This window comes from Oncorhynchus mykiss, chromosome 3 (assembly GCF_013265735.2).
Source record: "Oncorhynchus mykiss isolate Arlee chromosome 3, USDA_OmykA_1.1, whole genome shotgun sequence".
Taxonomy (NCBI): domain Eukaryota; kingdom Metazoa; phylum Chordata; class Actinopteri; order Salmoniformes; family Salmonidae; genus Oncorhynchus; species Oncorhynchus mykiss.
The window spans coordinates 77144793-77164485 of record NC_048567.1 but is presented as its reverse complement, the minus strand read 5'-3'; the positions used below and the strand labels follow the sequence as shown (position 1 = coordinate 77164485).

The following is a 19693-nucleotide window of genomic DNA, read 5'->3' as shown; positions in this document are numbered from 1 at the left end:
ACCCATAATCCACCTGATTGAGGCAACCAACCAGCTTGATGAACACATCTGACTAACTATAGCTGCAAGGGGAATTTTAGTTGCACTTCAACGTGTGTTTGAGTAGAGAGGAATTGAGTCAATACACAAGGGACTACATCGATGGAAACAAAAAGAAAATGAACAGTCCTCTGCAGTTTTATTAAACTTTTTTGCTAATTGGTAACTAAACTACCAGGCACAACTTATTTGAAAGGCTTTCAAAATATCACAAGGAATCAACGGTAAACAATATGGTAAGTTTGATTAATTTCAGCTATTATAAATATATGTGGGGTGTGTCTATTTAGCGTATTTAGGGTATTTGCTTTTCGAAAGTGGCCAAATTGATAATGAAACATGAGAAAATACATTACTTTTTAAAGGGGAAGTAGTGATATTTCACAATCGACACATTCACAAATGCCATTTCTATCTAGGCAAACATATTGTAGATAACTAGTATGTGGAAATTAGTAGTATGTCCTCCATCACAAATCTATTGCTATTGAGCTATTGACCATAAAATACATGCTTGTAGGCCAGCCCTTGATCTTTACTCTCAGCTCCATTACATTACACATAAGAGTCCTTGGGTGAAGGCGTCTTCCGTGGTTTAGTGGTGGGGGGGGGGGGGGGGGGGGGGGGGTGTTAAGAGCCCCGACGCTCAGTTTGACCATTAACACGGATGGCTTGCAGTACGTTTTTGGAAGCATAAGGACCTCATCTTTGTGATATATGTGAGAAATAACATCCCACATGGCCAAATATCCACGTTACAGCACGTGTTTACAGAAGACAGACGGAAGACAGAGGAACCACCTGTGCTAAATTAGCTATCTAGCATGCTCTGATCACCTGTGATAGCTATCTAGCACACGCTGATCACCTGTGATAATTAGCTATCTAGCACTCTCTGATCACCTGTGATAATTAGCTATCTAGCATGCTCTGATCACTTGTGATAATTAGCTATCTAGCATGCTAATATCATCTGTGATAATTAGCTATCTAGCACGCTCTGATCACCTGTGATAATTAGCTATCTAGCATGCTCTGATCACCTGTGATAATTAGCTATCTAGCACGCTCTGATCACCTGTGATAATTAGCTATCTAGCATGCTCTGATCACCTGTGATAATTAGCTATCTAGCATGTTCTGATCACCTGTGATAATTAGCTATCTAGCATGCTCCAAATACCTGTGGTAAAGTGCTATATAGAATGCTCTGAATGCCTGTGTTACGGTTTTCTTGCGGTGAAGGAGAGGAGGACCAAAATGCAGCGTCGTTAATTCGATACCTTTAATGAAGATGAACCACGAACAATACAAAAACAATAAACGTAACATGAAAACCTAAACAGCCTATGTGGTGCAAACAAACACAGAGACAGGAACAATCACCCACGAAACACTCAATTAATATGGCTGCCTAAATATGGTTCCCAATCAGAGACAACGATAAACACCTGCCTCTGATTGAGAACCACTTCAGGCAACCATATACTTTTCTAGAAAACCCCACTATACCACAATCCTAATACCTACAAAAAAAAACAAGACTAAACACACCACATAATACATAATAAACCCATGTCACACCCTGGCCTGACCAAACTAATAAAGAAAACACAAAATACAAAGACCAGGGCGTGACATCCTGTGTTTAACGGAAGATGGCCACCAGAAATATGTTGTCACTGAAAAATACTGTCGGCTGAAACTGTCATAAAACAGTCTACAGTAAGTGTGTATTATGCATTTGTGAAATGATGTTGATGTGATATGAAAGTAAAGGGTGTTATGTACAGTTGAAGTCGGAAGTCTACATACACTTAGGTTGGAGTCATTAAAACTTGTTTTTCAACCACTTCACAAATTTCTTGTTAACAAACTATAGTTTTGGCAAGTCGGTTAGGACATCTACTTTCTGCATGACACATGTCATTTTTCAAACAATTGTTTACAGACAGATTATTTCACTTATAATTCACTGTATCACAATTCCAGTGGGTCAGAAGTTTACATACACTAAGTTGACTGTGCCTTTAAACAGCTTGGAAAATTCCAGAAAAGGATGTCATGGCTTTAGAAGCTTCTGATAGGCTAATTTACATAATTTGAGTCAATTGGAGGTGTACCTGTGGATGTATTTCAAGGCCTACCTTCAAACTCAGTGCCTCTTTGCTTGACATCATGGGAAAATCAAAAGAAATCAGCCAAGACCTCAGAAAAAAATTGTAGACCTCCACCAGTCTGGTTCATCCTTGGGAGCAATTTCCAAATGCCTGAATGTACCACATTCATCTCTACAAACAATAGTATGCAAGTATTTTTTAATTTAATTTTTATTTAACCTTTATTTAACCAGGTAGGCTAGTTGAGAACAAGTTCTCATTTGCAACTGCGACCTGGCCAAGATAAAGCATAGCAGTTCGGCACATACAACAACAGAGTTACACACGGAATGAAAAAAACATACAGTCAATAATACAGTAGAAAAAAAGAAAACAAAGTCTATATACAGTGAGTGCAAATAAGGTCAAATAAGGGAGTTAAGGCAATAAATAGGCCATGGTGGCGAAGTAATTACAATATGGCAATTAAACACTGGAATGGTAGGATGTGCAAAAGATGGATGTGCAAGTAGAGATACTGTGGTGCAAAAGCAGAAAAATAAATAAACACAGTATGGGAATGAGGTAGATAGATGGGCTGTATGCAGATGGGCTATGAACAGGTGCAGTGATCTGTGAGCTGCTCTGACTGACGATTCTTAACGCTAGTGAGGGAGATGGGAATCTCCAGCTTCATTGTTTTTTTTAGTTCGTTCCAGTCAGTGGCAGCAGAGAACTGGAAGGAAAGGCGACCAAAGGAGGAATTGGCTTTGGGGTTGACCAGTGAGATATAGCTGCTAGAGTGCGTGCTACGAGTGGGTGCTGCTATGGTGACCAGCGAGCTGAGATAGGGCGGGGCTTTACCTAGCAGAGACTTGTAGATAACCTGTAGCCAGTGGGTTTGGCGACGAGTATGAAGCAAGAGCGTACAAGTCGCAATGGTGGGTAGTATATGGGGCTTTGGTGACAAAACAGATGGCACTGTGATAGACTACAGCCAGTTTGCTGAGTAGAGTGTTGGAGGCTATTTTATAGATGACATCTCCAAAGTCAAGGATCGGTAGGATGGTCAGTTTTACGAGGGTATGTTTGGCAGCATGAGTGAAGGAAGCTTTGTTTGCGAAGTAGGAAGCCAATTCTAGATTTCATTTTTGATTTGATGCTTATTGTGAGTCTGGAAGGAGAGTTTACAGTCTAGCCAGACACCTAGGTATTTGTAGTTATCCACGTATTCTAAGTCCAGAATAGTGATGCTGGATGGGCGGGCAGGTGCGGGCAATGATCGATTGAATAGCATGCATTTAGTTTTATTTGCATTAAAGAGCAGTTGGAGGCAACGGAAGGAGAGTTGTATGGCATTGAAGCTCGTCTGGAGGTTAGTTAATTGACACAGTGTCCAAAGAAGGGCCAGAAGTATAGAGAATGGTGTCGTCTGCGTAGAGGTGGATTAGAGAATCACCAGTAGCAAGAGCGACATCATTGATGTATACAGAGAAGAGAGTCGGCCCGAGATTTGAACCCTGTGGCACCCCCATAGAGACTGCCAGAGGTCCGGACAACAGGCCCTCCGATTTGACACACTGAACTCTATCAGAGAAGTAGTTGGTGAACCAGGCGAGGCAATCATTTGAGAATCCAAGGCCGTTGAGTCTGCCAATAAGAATGTGGTGATTTACAGAGTCGAAAGCCTTGGCCAGGTCGATGAATTCAGCTGCACAGTAATGTCTCTTATCGATGGCGGTTATGATATCGTTAAGGACCTTGAGCGTGGCTGAGCTGCACCCATGACCAGCTCAGAAACCAGATTGCATAGCGGAGAAGGTACGATGTGATTCAAAATGGTCAGTAATCTGTTTGTTAACTTCACTTTCGAAGACCTTGGAGATGTAGGGTAGGATAGATATAGGTCTGTAGCAGTTTGGGTCTAGAGTGTCTCCCCCTTTGAAGAGGGGGATGACCGCGGCAGCTTTCCAATCTTTGGGAATCTTAGACGATACAAAAGAGAGGTTGAACAGGCTAATAATAGGGGTTGCAACAATTTTGGCAGATAATTTAAAAAAGAGAGGGTCCAGATTGTCTAGCCCGGCTGATTTGTAGGGGTCCAGATTCTGAACACCATGGGACCACGCAGCCGTCACACCACTTGTAACGACCGTTGGTGGAAGAAGGTGAGGACCAAGATGCAGCGTGGTAAGTGTTCATCATTATTTTAATAAACTGAACAATAAATACAACAAGGAACAAAAGAAACAACCGAAACAGCTCCGTCAGGTGCAAAACACACTAAACAGAAAATAACTACCGACAAAACCCATGTGGGCAAGAGCAAGAGCTAAGTATGGTTCTCAATCAGAGACAACGACAGACAGCTGTCCCGACCAAAAACAAAGAAATACAAAAACATAGAAAAAAGAACATAGAACGCCCACCCGAATCACACCCTGGCCTAACCAAAATAGAGAACAAAAAGCCTCTCTATGGTCAGGGAGTGACAGTACCCCCCCCCCCCCCCCCCCCCCCTCCAAAGGTTCCGGACGCAAAACCTGACTCTAAAGGGGAGGGTCTGGGTGGGCCCTCTTACAGCGGCGGGTCTTGTGCGGGATGTGGACTGAAGACCCTCGTAGAGGGCGCCACTGGACTGAGGGGCGCCTCTGGACTGAGGGGCTGCGATTCTGGCAGCTCCGGAGTGAAGGGCGGCTCTGGCAGCGCCGGACAAGCGGGAGGCTCCGGCAGCGCCGGACAGGCGGGAGGCTCCGGCAGCGCCGGACAGGCGGGAGGCTCCGGCAGCGCCGGACAGGCGGGAGGCTCCGGCAGCGCCGGACAGGCGGGAGGCTCCGGCACTCTGGGCTGGAGGGAGACTCTGGCTGCTCCGGGCTGGAGGGAGACTCTGGCGGCTCCGGGCTGGAGGGAGACTCTGGCGGCTCCGGGCTGGAGGGAGACTCTGGCGGCTCCGGGCTGGAGGGAGACTCTGGCTGCTCCGGGCTGGAGGGAGACTCTGGCTGCTCTGGGCTGGAGGGAGAGTCTGGCGGCTCCGGGCTGGAGGGAAACTCTGGTGGCTCCGGGCTGGAGGGAGACTCTGGCGGCTCCGGGCTGGAGGGAGACTCTGGCGGCTCCGGGCTGGAGGGACACTCTGGCGGCTCCGGGCTGGAGGGACACTCTGGCGGCTCCGGGCTGGAGGGAGACTCTGGCGGCTCCGGGCTGGAGGGAGACTCTGGAGGAAGGAGACGGAGAGACAGCCTGGTCCTTGGAGGAGGCACAGGATAGACCGGGCCGTGGAGGTGCACTGGAGGTCTCGAACTAAGGGCCTGCACAACCCGTCCTGGCTGGATGGTGATTTTCACCCAGCACGCGCAGGGCGCAGGTACAGGACGCACTGGGCTGTGCAGACACACGTGGGAGACACATTGCGCAGCGCCAACGCAGGATATCCTGGCCCGAGGAGACGCACTGGAGGTCTGGAGAGGAGGGCTGGCACCATCTGTCCTGGCTGGATCCTCACCCTAGCCCGGCAGATGCGGGGAGCTGGGATGTAACGCACCGGGCTAAGAACACGTCCCGGAGACACTGTGCGTTCCACCGCATAACACGGTGCCTGACCAGTACGATGCCCGCCATGGTAAGCACGTCTTGGAGAGCTGTAGCGCCGAGCTGGCACAGGACGTGCAGGGCTAGGGAGGCGCACAGGAGGCCTGGTGCGTGGGGCTGGCACTGTCTTCACCAGACGGCTAGCACACACCTCACACCAGGACGAGTATAGAGAACTAACTCAGGTGACATCAAATCCCAGACACGCTCCGTCGGGCGGATGTCGTGCCTCATGCACCAACACAGCAACTCCCTCATTACTCTCTCCTCCAATCTCCCCATTAACTCCTTCACTGTCTATCCCTCGCTTCCGTCGCTCACCTCCAATTTCGCCCTGACCGGCTCTGGTTCCATCCTTGGCTCCTTACGATAAGCACGGGGAGTTGGCTCAGTTCTGACTCCTGACTCTGCCACACTCCCTGTGTGCCCCCACCCACCCAAGATATTTTTGGGGCTGCCTCTCGGGCTTCCTTGCCAGCGATGCCAACTCCTCGTAGTGTTTCCGCTCAGCCTTAGCTTTCCTCCAGTTCCTCCTGTGGACGGAGATACTCCCCAGCCTGTGCTTAGGGTCCCTTGCCTTCCAGTATCTCCTCCCATGTCAATTTCTCCAGATAGCTCTGCTGCTCCTTTGCAATTGCACATGGTGACAAAGAAGGTACTTTTTGGAAAAATGTCCTCTGGTCTGATGAAACAATAATAGAACTGTTTGGCCCTAACGACCATCGTTATGTTTGGAGGAAAAAGGGGGAGGCTTGCAAGCCAAAGAAAACCATCCCAACCGTGAAACACAGGGGTGGCAGCATCTTGTTGTGGGGGTGCTTTGCTAAAGAAGGGACTGGTGCACTTCACAAAATAGATGGTATCATGAGAACGGAAAATTAAGTGGATAAATTGAAGCAACATCTCAAGACATCAGTCAGGAAGTTAAAGCTTGGTTGCAAATGAGTCTTCCAAATGGACAATGACCCCAAGCATACTTCCAAAGTTGTGGCAATATGGCTTAAAACTTCTTAGGGATGCAATCCCGTTAACGGGATCGATATGACAACAGCCAGTGAAAGTGCAGGGCGCCAAATTCAAAACAACAGAAATCTCATAATTAAAATTCCTCAAACATACATGTATCTTCTACCGTTTTAATGCTAATCTTGTTGTTAATCCCACCACGGTGTCCGATTTCAAATAGGCTTTACAGCGAAAGCACCACAAACGATTGTTAGGTGACCACAAAAAGCACAAATAGAGATAAAATGAATCACTACCCTTTGAGGATCTTCATCAGATGACACTCATAGGACTTCATGTTACACAATACATGTATGTTTTGTTCGATAAAGTGCATGTTTATATAAAAACATTTCAGTATACATTGGCGCATTACGTTCACTAGTTCCAAAAACATCCGGTGATATTGCAGAGAACCACATCATTTTACAGAAATACTCATTATAAATGTTGATGAAAATACAATTCTTAGACATGGAAATATACCTCTCCTTTAATGCAACCGCTGTGTCAGATAAAAAAAAAACTTTATGGAAAAAGCAAACCATGCAATAATCTGAGACAGCGCTCAGAAAAAAAAAATATACATCCACCATGTTGGAGTCAATAGAAATCAGAAATCACATTATAAATATTCCCTTACCTTTTATGATTTTCATCAGAATGCACTCCCAGGAATCACAGTTCCACAATAAATGCTTGATTTGTTCGATAATGTCCATTATTTATGTCCAAGTAGCTACTTTTGTTAGCGCGTTTAGTACATAAATCCAAACGCTCGTGCAGGTCCAGCCGAATGTCGGTTGAAAACTTCAAAAAGTTATGTTACAGGTCAAAGAAACTTGTCAAACTTAGTATAGAATCAATCTTTAGGATGTTGTTATCATAAATCTTTAATAACGTTCAAACAGGAGAATTCCATTTTTTGTAGGAAAGCCATGGAACGCAGGTCGCTATCATGTGAAATGCACCTGACCAAGACCTGGCTCTGCCAAACCACTGACTCAAAGAGTTCCCATCTGGCTCCACAACACAGTAGAAGCCTCATTCAAGTTTCTAAAGAGTGTTGACGTCCTGTGGAAGCCCTAGGAAGTGCAACTTGATCCATATCCCACTGTGTATTCACTAGTGACTGGGTTGAAAATCGACCAACCTCAGATTTCCCACTTCCTGTTTGGATTCCTTCTCAGATTTTTGCCTGCCATATGAGTTCTGTTATACTCACAGACATCATTCAAACAGTTTTCTATCCAATACTAATAAAAATATGCATATATTAGCAACTGGGACTGAGGAGCAGGCCGTTTCCTCTGGGCACCTCTGGGCACCTTTCATCCAAGCTACTCAATACTGCCCCTGCAGCCATAAGAAGTTTTTAAGGACAACAAAGTCCAGGTATTGGAGTGTCCATCACAAAGCCCTGACCTCAATCCAATAGAACATTTGTGGGCAGAACTGAAAAAGTGTGTGCGAGCAAGGTGGCCTACAAACCTGACTTGGTTACACCAGCTCTGTCAGGAGGAATGGGCCAAATTTCACGCAAATTATTGTGGGAAGCTTGTAGAAGGCTACCTGAAACGTTTGACCCAAGTTAAACAATTTATAGGCAATGCTTCCAAATACTATCTGATTGTATGTAAACTTCTGACCCAATGGGAATGTGAAATAAAAGCTGAAATAAATAATTCTCTCTACTATTTTTCGGACATTTCACATTCTTAAAATAAAGTGGTGATCCTAACTGACCTACGACAGGGAATGTTTACTAGGGTTAAATGTCAGGAATTGTTAAAAAAAACAGAGGTTAAATGTATTTGGCTATGGTGTATGTAAACTTCTGACTTCAACTGTATCTAGAACTGTATCGCAATTGATAATTGATTCACTTTTAGATGGAGTGTATGGCTGTTTTTTCTACCAGAGCCAGTCTACCTCTGAAAATATAATACCTTATAAGGTCCTTGGATTGCAAGGAGTAATGGTATGCTCCTTAAGAGTACATCTTGGGCTACTTGTTGGTCTACTTCACACTGAGGAGGCTGGCAGACATTCCATTTATTCCATTTCAGCCATTACAATGAGCCCATCCTCCTATAGCTCCTCCAACCAGTCTCCTCTGACTCCACGTTAGTTAGACATCTCATCATGAATCATTAGTCTTTCATTAATCTGTCATTATATTTCCATCCTCACACTTTGTACTTTATATTTCCAGGCTGCTACCACCTGCTGGTTACAGTTGGCATCATTGTTCCTGTGTCACTTCCTGGTCATAAATACCTCATGTACCTTATGGATGCCATGGCAGTTTCCATGTGACATCAAGGTGGTCAATACTACTAAAACCACAGATGACATCATCTTCAATTGTGAGGAGCGTCGACTGAGAAAGATACCTGATGGCATCACCAGGAATGTGACTGTGCTGGACCTATCAGAAAACAACATCCAGAATGTAACTCATGAATCATTTTCTAACCTGGAGAACCTGACCATTCTCAATCTCAACTGGGTCAACAAAAACCATATAAGTCACATTGCCGAAGGTGCCTTCCAAAATCTGACAAACCTGCAGGACCTAAGGCTTAATGGAAATGGCCTAATTGAAATTCCACAAAACCTCCCACTCAGCCTGGAAATACTCATGCTGGACAATAACAAAATCAATTTCTTGAATATGAGCTACCTCTCTGGTATAACACATGTGAAGGAGCTCTTCTTATCCAAAAACTGCTTCTACTGGAATCCTTGTGAGAATAATTTTACTATAAGAAACGGCACATTCTCAGCATTGATTAACTTAGAAGTTTTGACATTGGCCTTTAATAATTTAACTCAAGTTCCAAAAGAACTTCCCAGTTCTTTAAAAACATTATGGCTTGAATCTAACAAGATACAGTATATTGATAAGGATGATTTCTATGGACTAACCCATCTAAAAACCCTTGAATTACAGGGAAACTGTCCACGATGCTCCAATGCTCCATTTCCGTGTGTCCCCTGTCCCAATATTTTCCTAGATATTCATCCTCATGCATTTCATGGCCTTACAGAGTTACAGACACTGCACCTAGCAGGGAACTCACTCAGTTTCATCAAGAACTCCTGGTTTGAGAGTTTAAACAATCTTAAACAACTGTTCCTTTCTTATAATTTCTTGTCTAAGGCTATGACTGAAGGAACATTTTTTAGCTATCTACCAAAGCTAGAAGTTATGGATTTTTCATTCAATTATGATTTATTAGCCTACCCTGACACCCTACTGCTTTCAAGACAGTTTTCTAAATTGATGTCACTTAGAACACTACATATAGCAGGTTATGTTTTTAAAGAAATCCAGTCAGATACTCTCAGCCCTCTCCATCATCTAAAAAATCTGTCAGCGTTAAACATGGGAATTAATTTCATTGTTCGCTCTAATTCTACCATATTCAGAAAATTCTCACACTTGAAACTAATATACCTCGCAGAAAATAGGCTGTATCCAGTTTCAGTGAGCGATTCACCAGGCCGTGTCTTAGGAAGCAATTCAAAGTCGGAGCTGCACAAGTCACCTCTCACTAGTCACTATTCACATTCAATGGATTTTTCCTTTGAGTTAAAACACGGCCTTGTGAAGCAAGAGTGCTTTGACTCTGGCCGAGTGCTGGTCCTTAGTTCAAATAATATCTTCTTTATTTCTCCAAAGCAATTTGAGGGCTATGGTGACATTGCATGTCTGAACCTATCAAGAAATGGATTTTCTGCAGCACTGAATGGGACAGAGTTCACAACGTTACCAGCCCTAACATATCTGGACCTGTCCTTTAACAAGATTGACCTGGCCTATAACAATGCATTTAAGGAATTACACAAACTACAAGTTTTAGACCTAAGCTACAACAGCCACTATTTTGAAGTGTCAGGTGTGACACATAATTTAAATTTCTTGACAAATCTACCGGCTTTGAAAGTACTGAATATGTCAAACAATAACATTTTTACATTAACAACTAAGCAGATGACAAGCGCATCTTTGAAAGAGCTTCAATTTCGACACAATTTGTTGGCCACATTATGGAAAGAGAGGGACGCCTCATACAACAGACTTTTTAAAAACCTGGTGAATTTAACCTATCTGGATATATCCTTCAACAGCATTGAGAAGATTCCATCAACAGTCTATGACAACTTACCGTATACCCTTCAGAAACTATGCATTAGTCATAATTTACTCACCCATTTTGATTGGGATAAACTGGCTAGTTTCCAACAACTGAATATTCTGGATCTAAGCTATAATTCTTTATATCACATGTCGGCAAATCTCTCCAACTTCACAAATGCACTTCAGATGCTTGACTTGAGCTACAATCGGATTGCTCAACTCTCTGATGGATTTCTTAAGGGTGCTCACCTTCAATTACTTGACCTCAGCCACAACCAACTGACTATCGTCAACGAGACCACCTTCCTATTGGGCCCTGAAAACTACATGAAAACTTTGTCCTTGCAAGGTAATCCATTCCAGTGTACCTGTGACTTATTTGACTTCATCATGTGGATTAAAGATAACAAAGTCGTAGAGATCCCCGGACTGGCCACTGAGTTGATCTGCAACATGCCAGCCGAAACGAGAGGCCAACCAGTGATACTGTTTGACATTGGAGAATGCGTCAATGACGTCAATGCCTTCCTGATTTACTCCCTCTCCGCTTCCTTGATCATGCTCACCATGGTCATCACCATGGCAGCTCATATGTTTTATTGGGATGCTTCCTATATTCTATACTACCTGAGGGCAAAGCTAAAGGGCTACCATTCCTTTGGGTCCGCAACAACAAACAATCTCTATGGTGCCTTTGTTACCTACGACACCAGAGACCTGTGGGTGTCAGACTGGGTGCTGAACCACCTGCGGGTGCAGCTGGAGGAGAGGCAGGAGAGACACCTGCCTCTCTGTCTGGAGGAGAGAGACTGGGTCCCAGGGGTCCCCCTGATAGACAACCTCACCCACAGCATCCGACAGAGCCGCAAGACCGTTTTTGTGCTGACCGAGGCATATGTCAGGACCGGGACCTTCAGAATGGCTGTGTACCTGGCCCACCAGAGGCTGCTGGATGAAAACATGGACGTGATCGTGCTGGTTCTCCTGGAACCTGTACTGCAGCATTCTCACTTCCTCCGTCTGCGGCGGCGTCTGTGTGGGGAGAGTGTTCTGGAATGGACCCGGACTGCAGCCGCAGAGCCCTGGTTCTGGCAGTGCCTGAGGAACGCTGTCAGGTTAGACAACCAGGTGATGTACAACCAGATGTACTCCAGGTACTTCACCAATAAGTAGAGCACAGGCCAGACCAGAGACTCAAGAGGGACCAGGTAGCTTTCTCACACAAACAGACTGAGCAGTTAAACACAACAACTGCAATCCCTTTTTACAATTTATTTTTATATCCCTTTCTGATTGGATGATTCTGTGCATCTGAAATCAACAATATGTAAATAAATGTTCTATTCATTGCTTTAATGCCAAACAGGGAGGGGGGGGGGGGGGGGGGGGGGGGGCTATTGGGTTGTGGTGTCAGCCGGTCAGTGGCACTTATGGTATGTCACAGTAAAGACATCATTTTCAAAAATTGTGACAATAAAGACAACATTTTCAGAAATTGTTATGACTCATTATTTTATTATATGAATTATCATTTCAAAAGATCACAAATTCAAAACATTGTATAGGGAATCTCTTTGAACTAGTGTGCCTTACGATCATGGAAAATGTATTATCTAAAATGTAATCAACGACGTAGGGATCAACTAGTAGTCTTACTACGTTTCTGATGCAAACCAATGAAGTCAGGGTTACCATCTGATGTAATACTGTGTCAATCCACGGGATGTCATTATTGACACAATCACGAAGATTTACCGGTTTACAGTGGACTGGTTTGGGTTGGCAGCAATGCTCTGAAATGGTGCCCTAAATCAAAATGAGATAAAAATTCGTTGTCCAATACGATAAACAAATAAAACCACAACTATTATTTATGCTCTCTCTCGCTTGTAAAGATGACGTAATATATATTTTCCCTAACCAAGTTGTGCAAGAGAGTGAAGGGACGTGACGTCATGCTGCAAATTAGCATATTGCGGAGTATAATACACTTTGATTGACCAGCCCGCCTTTACTTGTGTTCGGCGCCATCTGGATTGAGATTCATCTGTATCCAATACACCTCCGGTGAGTGCGCAAAGAAATTATTTATTGTCGTAGGGCCTACATAGCATGTTTAACCAACTAGGTTAACTTCACAGCCATGTAGTATATTCTGTCGTGTAGGCTATAAATGGTCCAACCGCTGCAACAGCCTTAAGCATAAATGCGTAATCAATATATATTGCTCAATGTATTTCTAGATGTTGAAGTCCTATTCAATAGTGTCATTGTTTGTTCTATCACTTGGAAGTTGGTACCCTAGTAAGTGTGTGTCTTGAGTGAAACGTATCAAGAGTGTGGATGTTCTAACGTAGGCTACAATGTTGCCTACAAATATTATCATGTCTTGATTTAGGATGTGCTACACTGTCAATATGACGAAGCAAATGTGCAAATGCTGACCCATTGATGGTCGATGCCACTAGTTCGCCCCAGCCTGTTTTGCGATGCTGCCAAGCAGGGCGGTGGTTGTTAGACTATTTCGCCTGCAGATAGCTCTCGCAGAATGGCACAATGCTGTTCTCCAGATTTGTCGCCAGTCATGAGAACACGTGCTCGTAGAATAAATTGCGTAAAATAATGCAATTTTACGTTGCTTTTGTAAATCTAGGAAAGTAATGGACTAGGTTGTATGTACTCGAATTTAGATGTGGGCTGCTTGCCAGGGAGAATGAAAGCATTTCATCTTACCCCCCCCCCCCCCCCCCCCCCCCAACACATGTGCTGTAGGGGATTGTGCTCTTTGTCTGCATTTTGGGTTTGATTTGAATGTATGGGCCTATTAAGAGTAACTATGATGGAAGCTGTGCTAAATTGTGTGCAAGGCCCATGGTTTCATAGACCAGGTTTTGTTCATATTTGCCAATCTGGAATAAATTCTTGCTTTCTCTTTTACATTGAAACCTAAATATCTAATTGTTCAGTCTCATCTGCTGTTTGCCCAGATCCTCTGCAAAGATGTCTGACAAGCCAGATCTTGCGGAAGTCTCCAACTTTGACAAGACCAAGTTGAAGAAGACCGAAACGCAGGAGAAAAACCCCTTGCCCACCAAAGAAAGTGTGTTAGGTTTATTCTACATCAAATGCTGATTATCCTTTGAAATTTATGTTTTACTGATAAGTTGAGACACTGTGCAAACATTAAGAACTAACCTGTTATCACCTTCCTTGCAGCCATTGAACAGGAGAAGCAAGCAACAGCATGAAGCCCAAGCCTCCACTATGCACTGTACATTCCACGAGCATTGCCTTTATTTTCATCTCCTTTTAGCTGTATAACTGTAATCAACACCTAAGTTGCATTGTAATTGGACAAAAGCAGAAGCCTGTACAGCCTCCTCCCTAGAACAACCCCCTCCCTCCCTCCCTTTTACATAAAGTCTGAAAGGAAACAACTACTGACTGGCAGTCTGACTAGGAGGATGTGTTGCTCGTCCCGACTCACTTCAGCGCTCTGTCACCTGTCCCTGCATCCAGCCACTTGTGGTTGTGATGGATCAGCCCAACCAGGGACCCACACTTTTGACAGTCAGTGTAGTTCAGCTTCTGGCCACCTGTGAAATGCTTTCAAATCAAGCAGTGTTTTGTTTTTGTTACTTGTTCAATTGTTTTGTATAAGTTCAATTCTTGGAATGCACAAGTTTGTTTTGATATGCAATTAAAAAAAATGTAACTGTTTGGCATTGTAATTTTCATTTTGAAGTGCATTTGTCTCAAGTGTCACATTGTACACATTGTACACCTCTGCAAGTGTCTGCCTTATTGTGGCTATCCTTTTAGACTACTGGAATTGCATTCTATACCGCTGATTGGCTATGCAGTTACTGTTAATCAGAATCCAAGCGCTGCGTTTCAAACTGCTGGAGTGGTGGCAGTTTAGTCATTTAAAATGCTTCTCCAGAGCAATTTCCTGTTAGCCTTAAACTGGCTAGGTGAGGCAACACTATTTCGGTTAAGTGCAAAGGTGCTGCTAGAAGAGAATTATATTTTTTTTTAATTTTTTTTTTTTTGATGCCGGTGATGTGGCTTCACTGACGCACTAGTGGGCTTTGGTGCACTAAGTGGATGAGCCCTTGGCACAGTGCACACAACTGACCTAGAAAAGCACCATTGGCACACATCACAACTGGCTTAATGGCCTGCCTGCCCCAGCAAAACAATGAACCCTTGGTCTGGACTTGTGGTAGGAAAGCCAAGGACTTATTACTTAGTTGGGCTGGACTTGGGACATATTACAATGGCCAAAAATGGCTCTTCCCACAATAGTGATTGCATAGCTTCAGTTGTACTGGCTGTTCTCAATGGGGGGGGGGGGGGGGGGGCGCATATTGCAATGATGCGTTGTCTGAATACAATCCCTCATCATCCAACAGATCAGCATTTTGGCAATATGTTCTCTCAATTTAAAAAAAATAGCCACCAATGGAGATGGCTTGTATACTTCAATACAGGTTTTACTGGTCATTAAACTCATCCCCATCCATAATTTGATACAGCTATCAGCAGGTGTATAGTTGGGTTAAGTGGATTGCTGTTAAACTGGTTAGTCTTAATGACAATCCCACTGAAAGTGGCTGAGCTCAAGAGTTTCCGATTTCCCCATTCTTCCTGGACACCATGGTCTCGTACCAGATTAATTTGGTCAGGTGCTTTTGCTGCGTTCAGAACTGGGAACTCTGAGAAATTCTACTTCTGTCCGTTCAAGAAAACGGGGGGGGGGGGGGGGGAAGCACGCTCTGACTGCCAATTCTTTTGAATGGTCACCCAAGTCACAAATTTGGGCATCATTCTAGAGCTCTGACCTGAAGATCACTGTCACAATTTGACCACCCCCCCCCCCCCCACCCCCCCCTGCCTCTTGAAGGCACTTTGGGGCAACAACCACCCAAGCCACTGCCTATTCACCCCGCTATCATCCAGAAGCTAAGGTCAGTACAGGTGCATCAAAGCAGGGACCGAGACAAAACGGCTATCTCGAGGCCATCAGACTGTTAAACAGCCATCATTAACATTGAGTGGTGCCAACATACTGACTTAAATCTCTAGCCACTTTAATAATGAAAAATGATCACTAGTAATTTTAACAATGCCAAGTTATATGTTTACATACCCTACAATACTCATATGTATATACTGTACTCTATACCATCTACTGCATCTTGCCTATGCCGTTAGGCCATCGCTCATCCACATATCAATGTGTGTGTGTATAAGGTAGTTGTGAAATTGTTAGATTACTTGTTAGATATTTCTGCATGGTCGGAACTACACTTGCATTAACATCTGCTAACCATGTGTATGTGACCAGTAACATCTGCTAACCATGTGTATGTGACCAGTAACATCTGCTAACCATGTGTATGTGACCAGTAACATCTTCTAACCATGTGTATGTGACCAGTAACATCTGCTAACCATGTGTATGTGACCAGTAACATCTTCTAACCATGTGTATGTGACCAGTAACATCTGCTAACCATGTGTATGTGACCAGTAACATCTGCTAACCATGTGTATGTGACCAGTAACATCTGCTAACCATGTGTATGTGACCATTAACATCTGCTAACCATGTGTATGTGACCATTAACATCTGCTAACCATGTGTATGTGACCATTAACATCTGCTAACCATGTGTATGTGACCAATAACATCTACTAACCATGTGTATGTGACCATTAACATCTGCTAACCATGTGTATGTGACCAATAACATCTACTAACCATGTGTATGTGACCATTAACATCTGCTAACCATGTGTATGTGACCAATAACATCTACTAACCATGTGTATGTGACCATTAACATCTGCTAACCATGTGTATGTGACCATTAACATCTGCTAACCATGTGTATGTGACCATTAACATCTGCTAACCAATAGGCAGTGGCTTGGGTGGTTGTTGCCCCAAAGTGCCTTCAAGAGGCAGGGGGGGGGGGTCAAATTGTGACATCAGTGATGTATGTGACCAATAACATATACTAACCATGTGTATGTGACCAATAACATATACTAACCATGTGTATGTGACCATTAACATCTACTAACCCTGTGTATGTGACAAATAACATCTGCTAACCATGTGACCATTAACATCTACTAACCCTGTGTATGTGACCAATGCAATTGGATTTGATTTGATGACAACTCCCAATGAGAAATGAAATGTACTGTAGAAACGTAATCATGCACAACATAGGCTGTGTTTACACAGGCAGCCTAATTCTGATCTTTTGCCCAATGATTTTGCCCGTCTGATTGGTGAAAAGACCAGTTAGTGGCTAAAGATATCAATTTGTCTGCCTGTGTAATGTGGGAATTTTGACTCATCAACTCGGCCAGATTACAGCCTCTGCTAATGATGTCCCAAAAACACTGTCTACCCTCATCAAGCTGTACTGATGATGTCCCCAAATACACTCTGTCTACCCTCATCAAGCTGTAATGATGTCCCCAAACACAGTGTCTGTCTTCCCTCATCAAGTTGTAAAGATGTCCCCAAAGACAGTGTCTGTCTCCCCTCATCAAGCTGTAACTATGTCCCCAAATACACTGTCCTCCCTCATCAAATTGTAATCATGTCAAATCAAATTTATTTATATAGCCCTTCGTACATCAGCTGATATCTCAAAGTGCTGTACAGAAACCCGGCCTAAAACCCCAAACAGCAAGCAATGCAGGTGTAGAAGCACGGTGGCTAGGAAAAACTCCCTAGAAAGGCCAAACATTGGAAGAAACCTAGAGAGGAACCAGGCTATGTGGGGTGGCCAGTCCTCTTCAGGCTGTGCCGGGTGGAGATTATAACAGAACATGGTCAAGATGTTCAAACATTCATAAATGACCAGCATGGTCTAATAATCATCACAGGCAGAACAGTTGAAACTGGAGCAGCAGCACGGCCAGGTGGACTGGGGACAGAAAGGAGTCATCATGTCAGGTAGTCCTGAGGCATGGTCCTAGGGCTCAGGTCCTCCGAGAGAGAGAAAGAAAGAGAGAATTAGAGAGAGCATACTTAAATTCACACAGGACACCGGATAGGACATGAGAAGTACTCCAGATATAACAAACTGACCCTAGCCCCCCGACACATAAACTACTGCAGCATAAATACTGGAGGCTGAGACAGGAGGGGTCAGGAGACACTGTGGCTCCATCCGAGGACACCCCGGACAGGGCCAAACAGGAAGGATATAACCCCACCCACTTTGCCAAAGCACAGCCCCCACACCACTAGAGGGATATCTTCAACCACCAACTTACCATCCTGAGACAAGGCCGAGTATAGCCCACAAAGTTCTCCGCCACGGCACAACCCAAGGGGGGGCGGCAACCCAGACAGGAAGATCACATCAGTGACTCAACCCACTCAAGTGACGCACCCCTCCTAGGTACGGTATGAAAGAGCCCTAGTAAGCCAGTTACTCAGCCCCTGTAATAGGGTTAGAGGCAGAGAATCCCAGTGGAAAGAGGCGAACCGGCCAGGCAGAGACAGCAAGGGCGGTTCGTTGCTCCAGAGCCTTTCCGTTCACCTTCACACTCCTGGGCCAGACTACACTCAATCATATGTCCCCAAAGACAGTGTCTGTCTCCCCTCATCAAGCTGTAATGATGTCCCCAAATACACTGTCTTCCCTCATCAAATTGTAATGATGTCCTCAAAGACAGTGTCTGTCTTCCCTCATTATGCTGTAATGATGTTATGTATTATTTCACCTTTATTTAATTAACCAAGCTAGTTGAGAACAAGTTCTCATTTGCAACTGCAACCTGGCCAAGATAAAGTAAAGCAGTTCGACACATAGAGCAACACAGTTACACATGGAATTGATAAACATACAGTCAATAATACAGTAGAAAAAAGTATATATACAGTGTGTGTAAATGAGATGAGTTAAGGGAGGTAAGGCAATAAATAGGCTGTGGTGGCAAAGTAATTACAATATACCAATTAAACACTGGAATGGTAGATGTGCAGAAGATGAATGTGCAAGTAGAGATACTGGGGTGCAAAGGAGCAAGATAAAAAAATAACGATGGTATGGGGATGAGGTAGTTGGCTATTTACAGATGGGCTATGTACAGGTGCAGTGATCTGTAAGCTGCTCTGACAGCTGGTGCTTAAAGTTAGAGAGGGAGATATGAGTCTCTAGCTTAAGTGGGTTTTGCAGTTCGTTCCAGTCATTGGCAGCAGAGAACTGGAAGGAAAGGCAGCCAAAGGATGAATTGGCTTTGGGGGTGACCAATGTGATATACCTGCTAGAGCGCGTGCTACGGGTGGGTGCTGATATGGTGACCAGTGAGCTGAGATAAGGCGGGGCTTTACCTAGCAGAGACTTGTAGATGACCTGGAGCCAGTGGGTTTGGCGATGAGTATGAAGCGAGGACCAGCCAACGAGAGCATACAGGTCGCAGTGGCGGGTAGTATATGGGGCTTTGGTGACAAAACGGATGGCACTGTGATAGACTGCATCCAATTTGTTGAGTAGAGTGTTGGAGGCTATTTTGTAAATGACATCGCCAAAGTCGAGGATTGGTAGGATGGTCAGTTTTACGAGGGTATGTTTGGCAGCATGAGTGAAGGATGCTTTGTTGCGAAATAGGAAGCTGAATCTAGATTTAATTTTGGAATGGAGATGCTGAATGTGAGTCTGGAAGGAGAGTTTACAGTCTAACCAGACACCTATGTCTGGTTAAACTGTCAAGCTGTAATGATGTCCCCAAACACAATGTCTGTCTACCCTCATCAAGCTGTAATGATGTCCCCAAACACAGT

General features: G+C 44.2%; 1 protein-coding gene and 1 long non-coding RNA gene across 2 annotated transcripts; both read left to right on the top strand.

The window, feature by feature from the left end:
- The first annotated feature begins 39 nt into the window (after positions 1-39).
- Positions 40-12238, top strand: LOC110520614 (toll-like receptor 8). The gene is made up of 2 exons (XM_021598012.2): positions 40-275; positions 8944-12238. The coding sequence occupies exons 1-2, from the start codon at positions 273-275 to the stop codon at positions 12046-12048; spliced, it is 3108 nt and encodes a 1035-aa protein (XP_021453687.2). The 5' UTR covers positions 40-272; the 3' UTR covers positions 12049-12238.
- A 368-nt stretch (positions 12239-12606) lies between these two features.
- Positions 12607-14595, top strand: LOC110520613. The gene is made up of 3 exons (XR_002473013.2): positions 12607-12942; positions 13863-13975; positions 14092-14595. It is a non-coding gene; the product is annotated as an uncharacterized LOC110520613 (long non-coding RNA).
- Positions 14596-19693: the final 5098 nt, after the last annotated feature.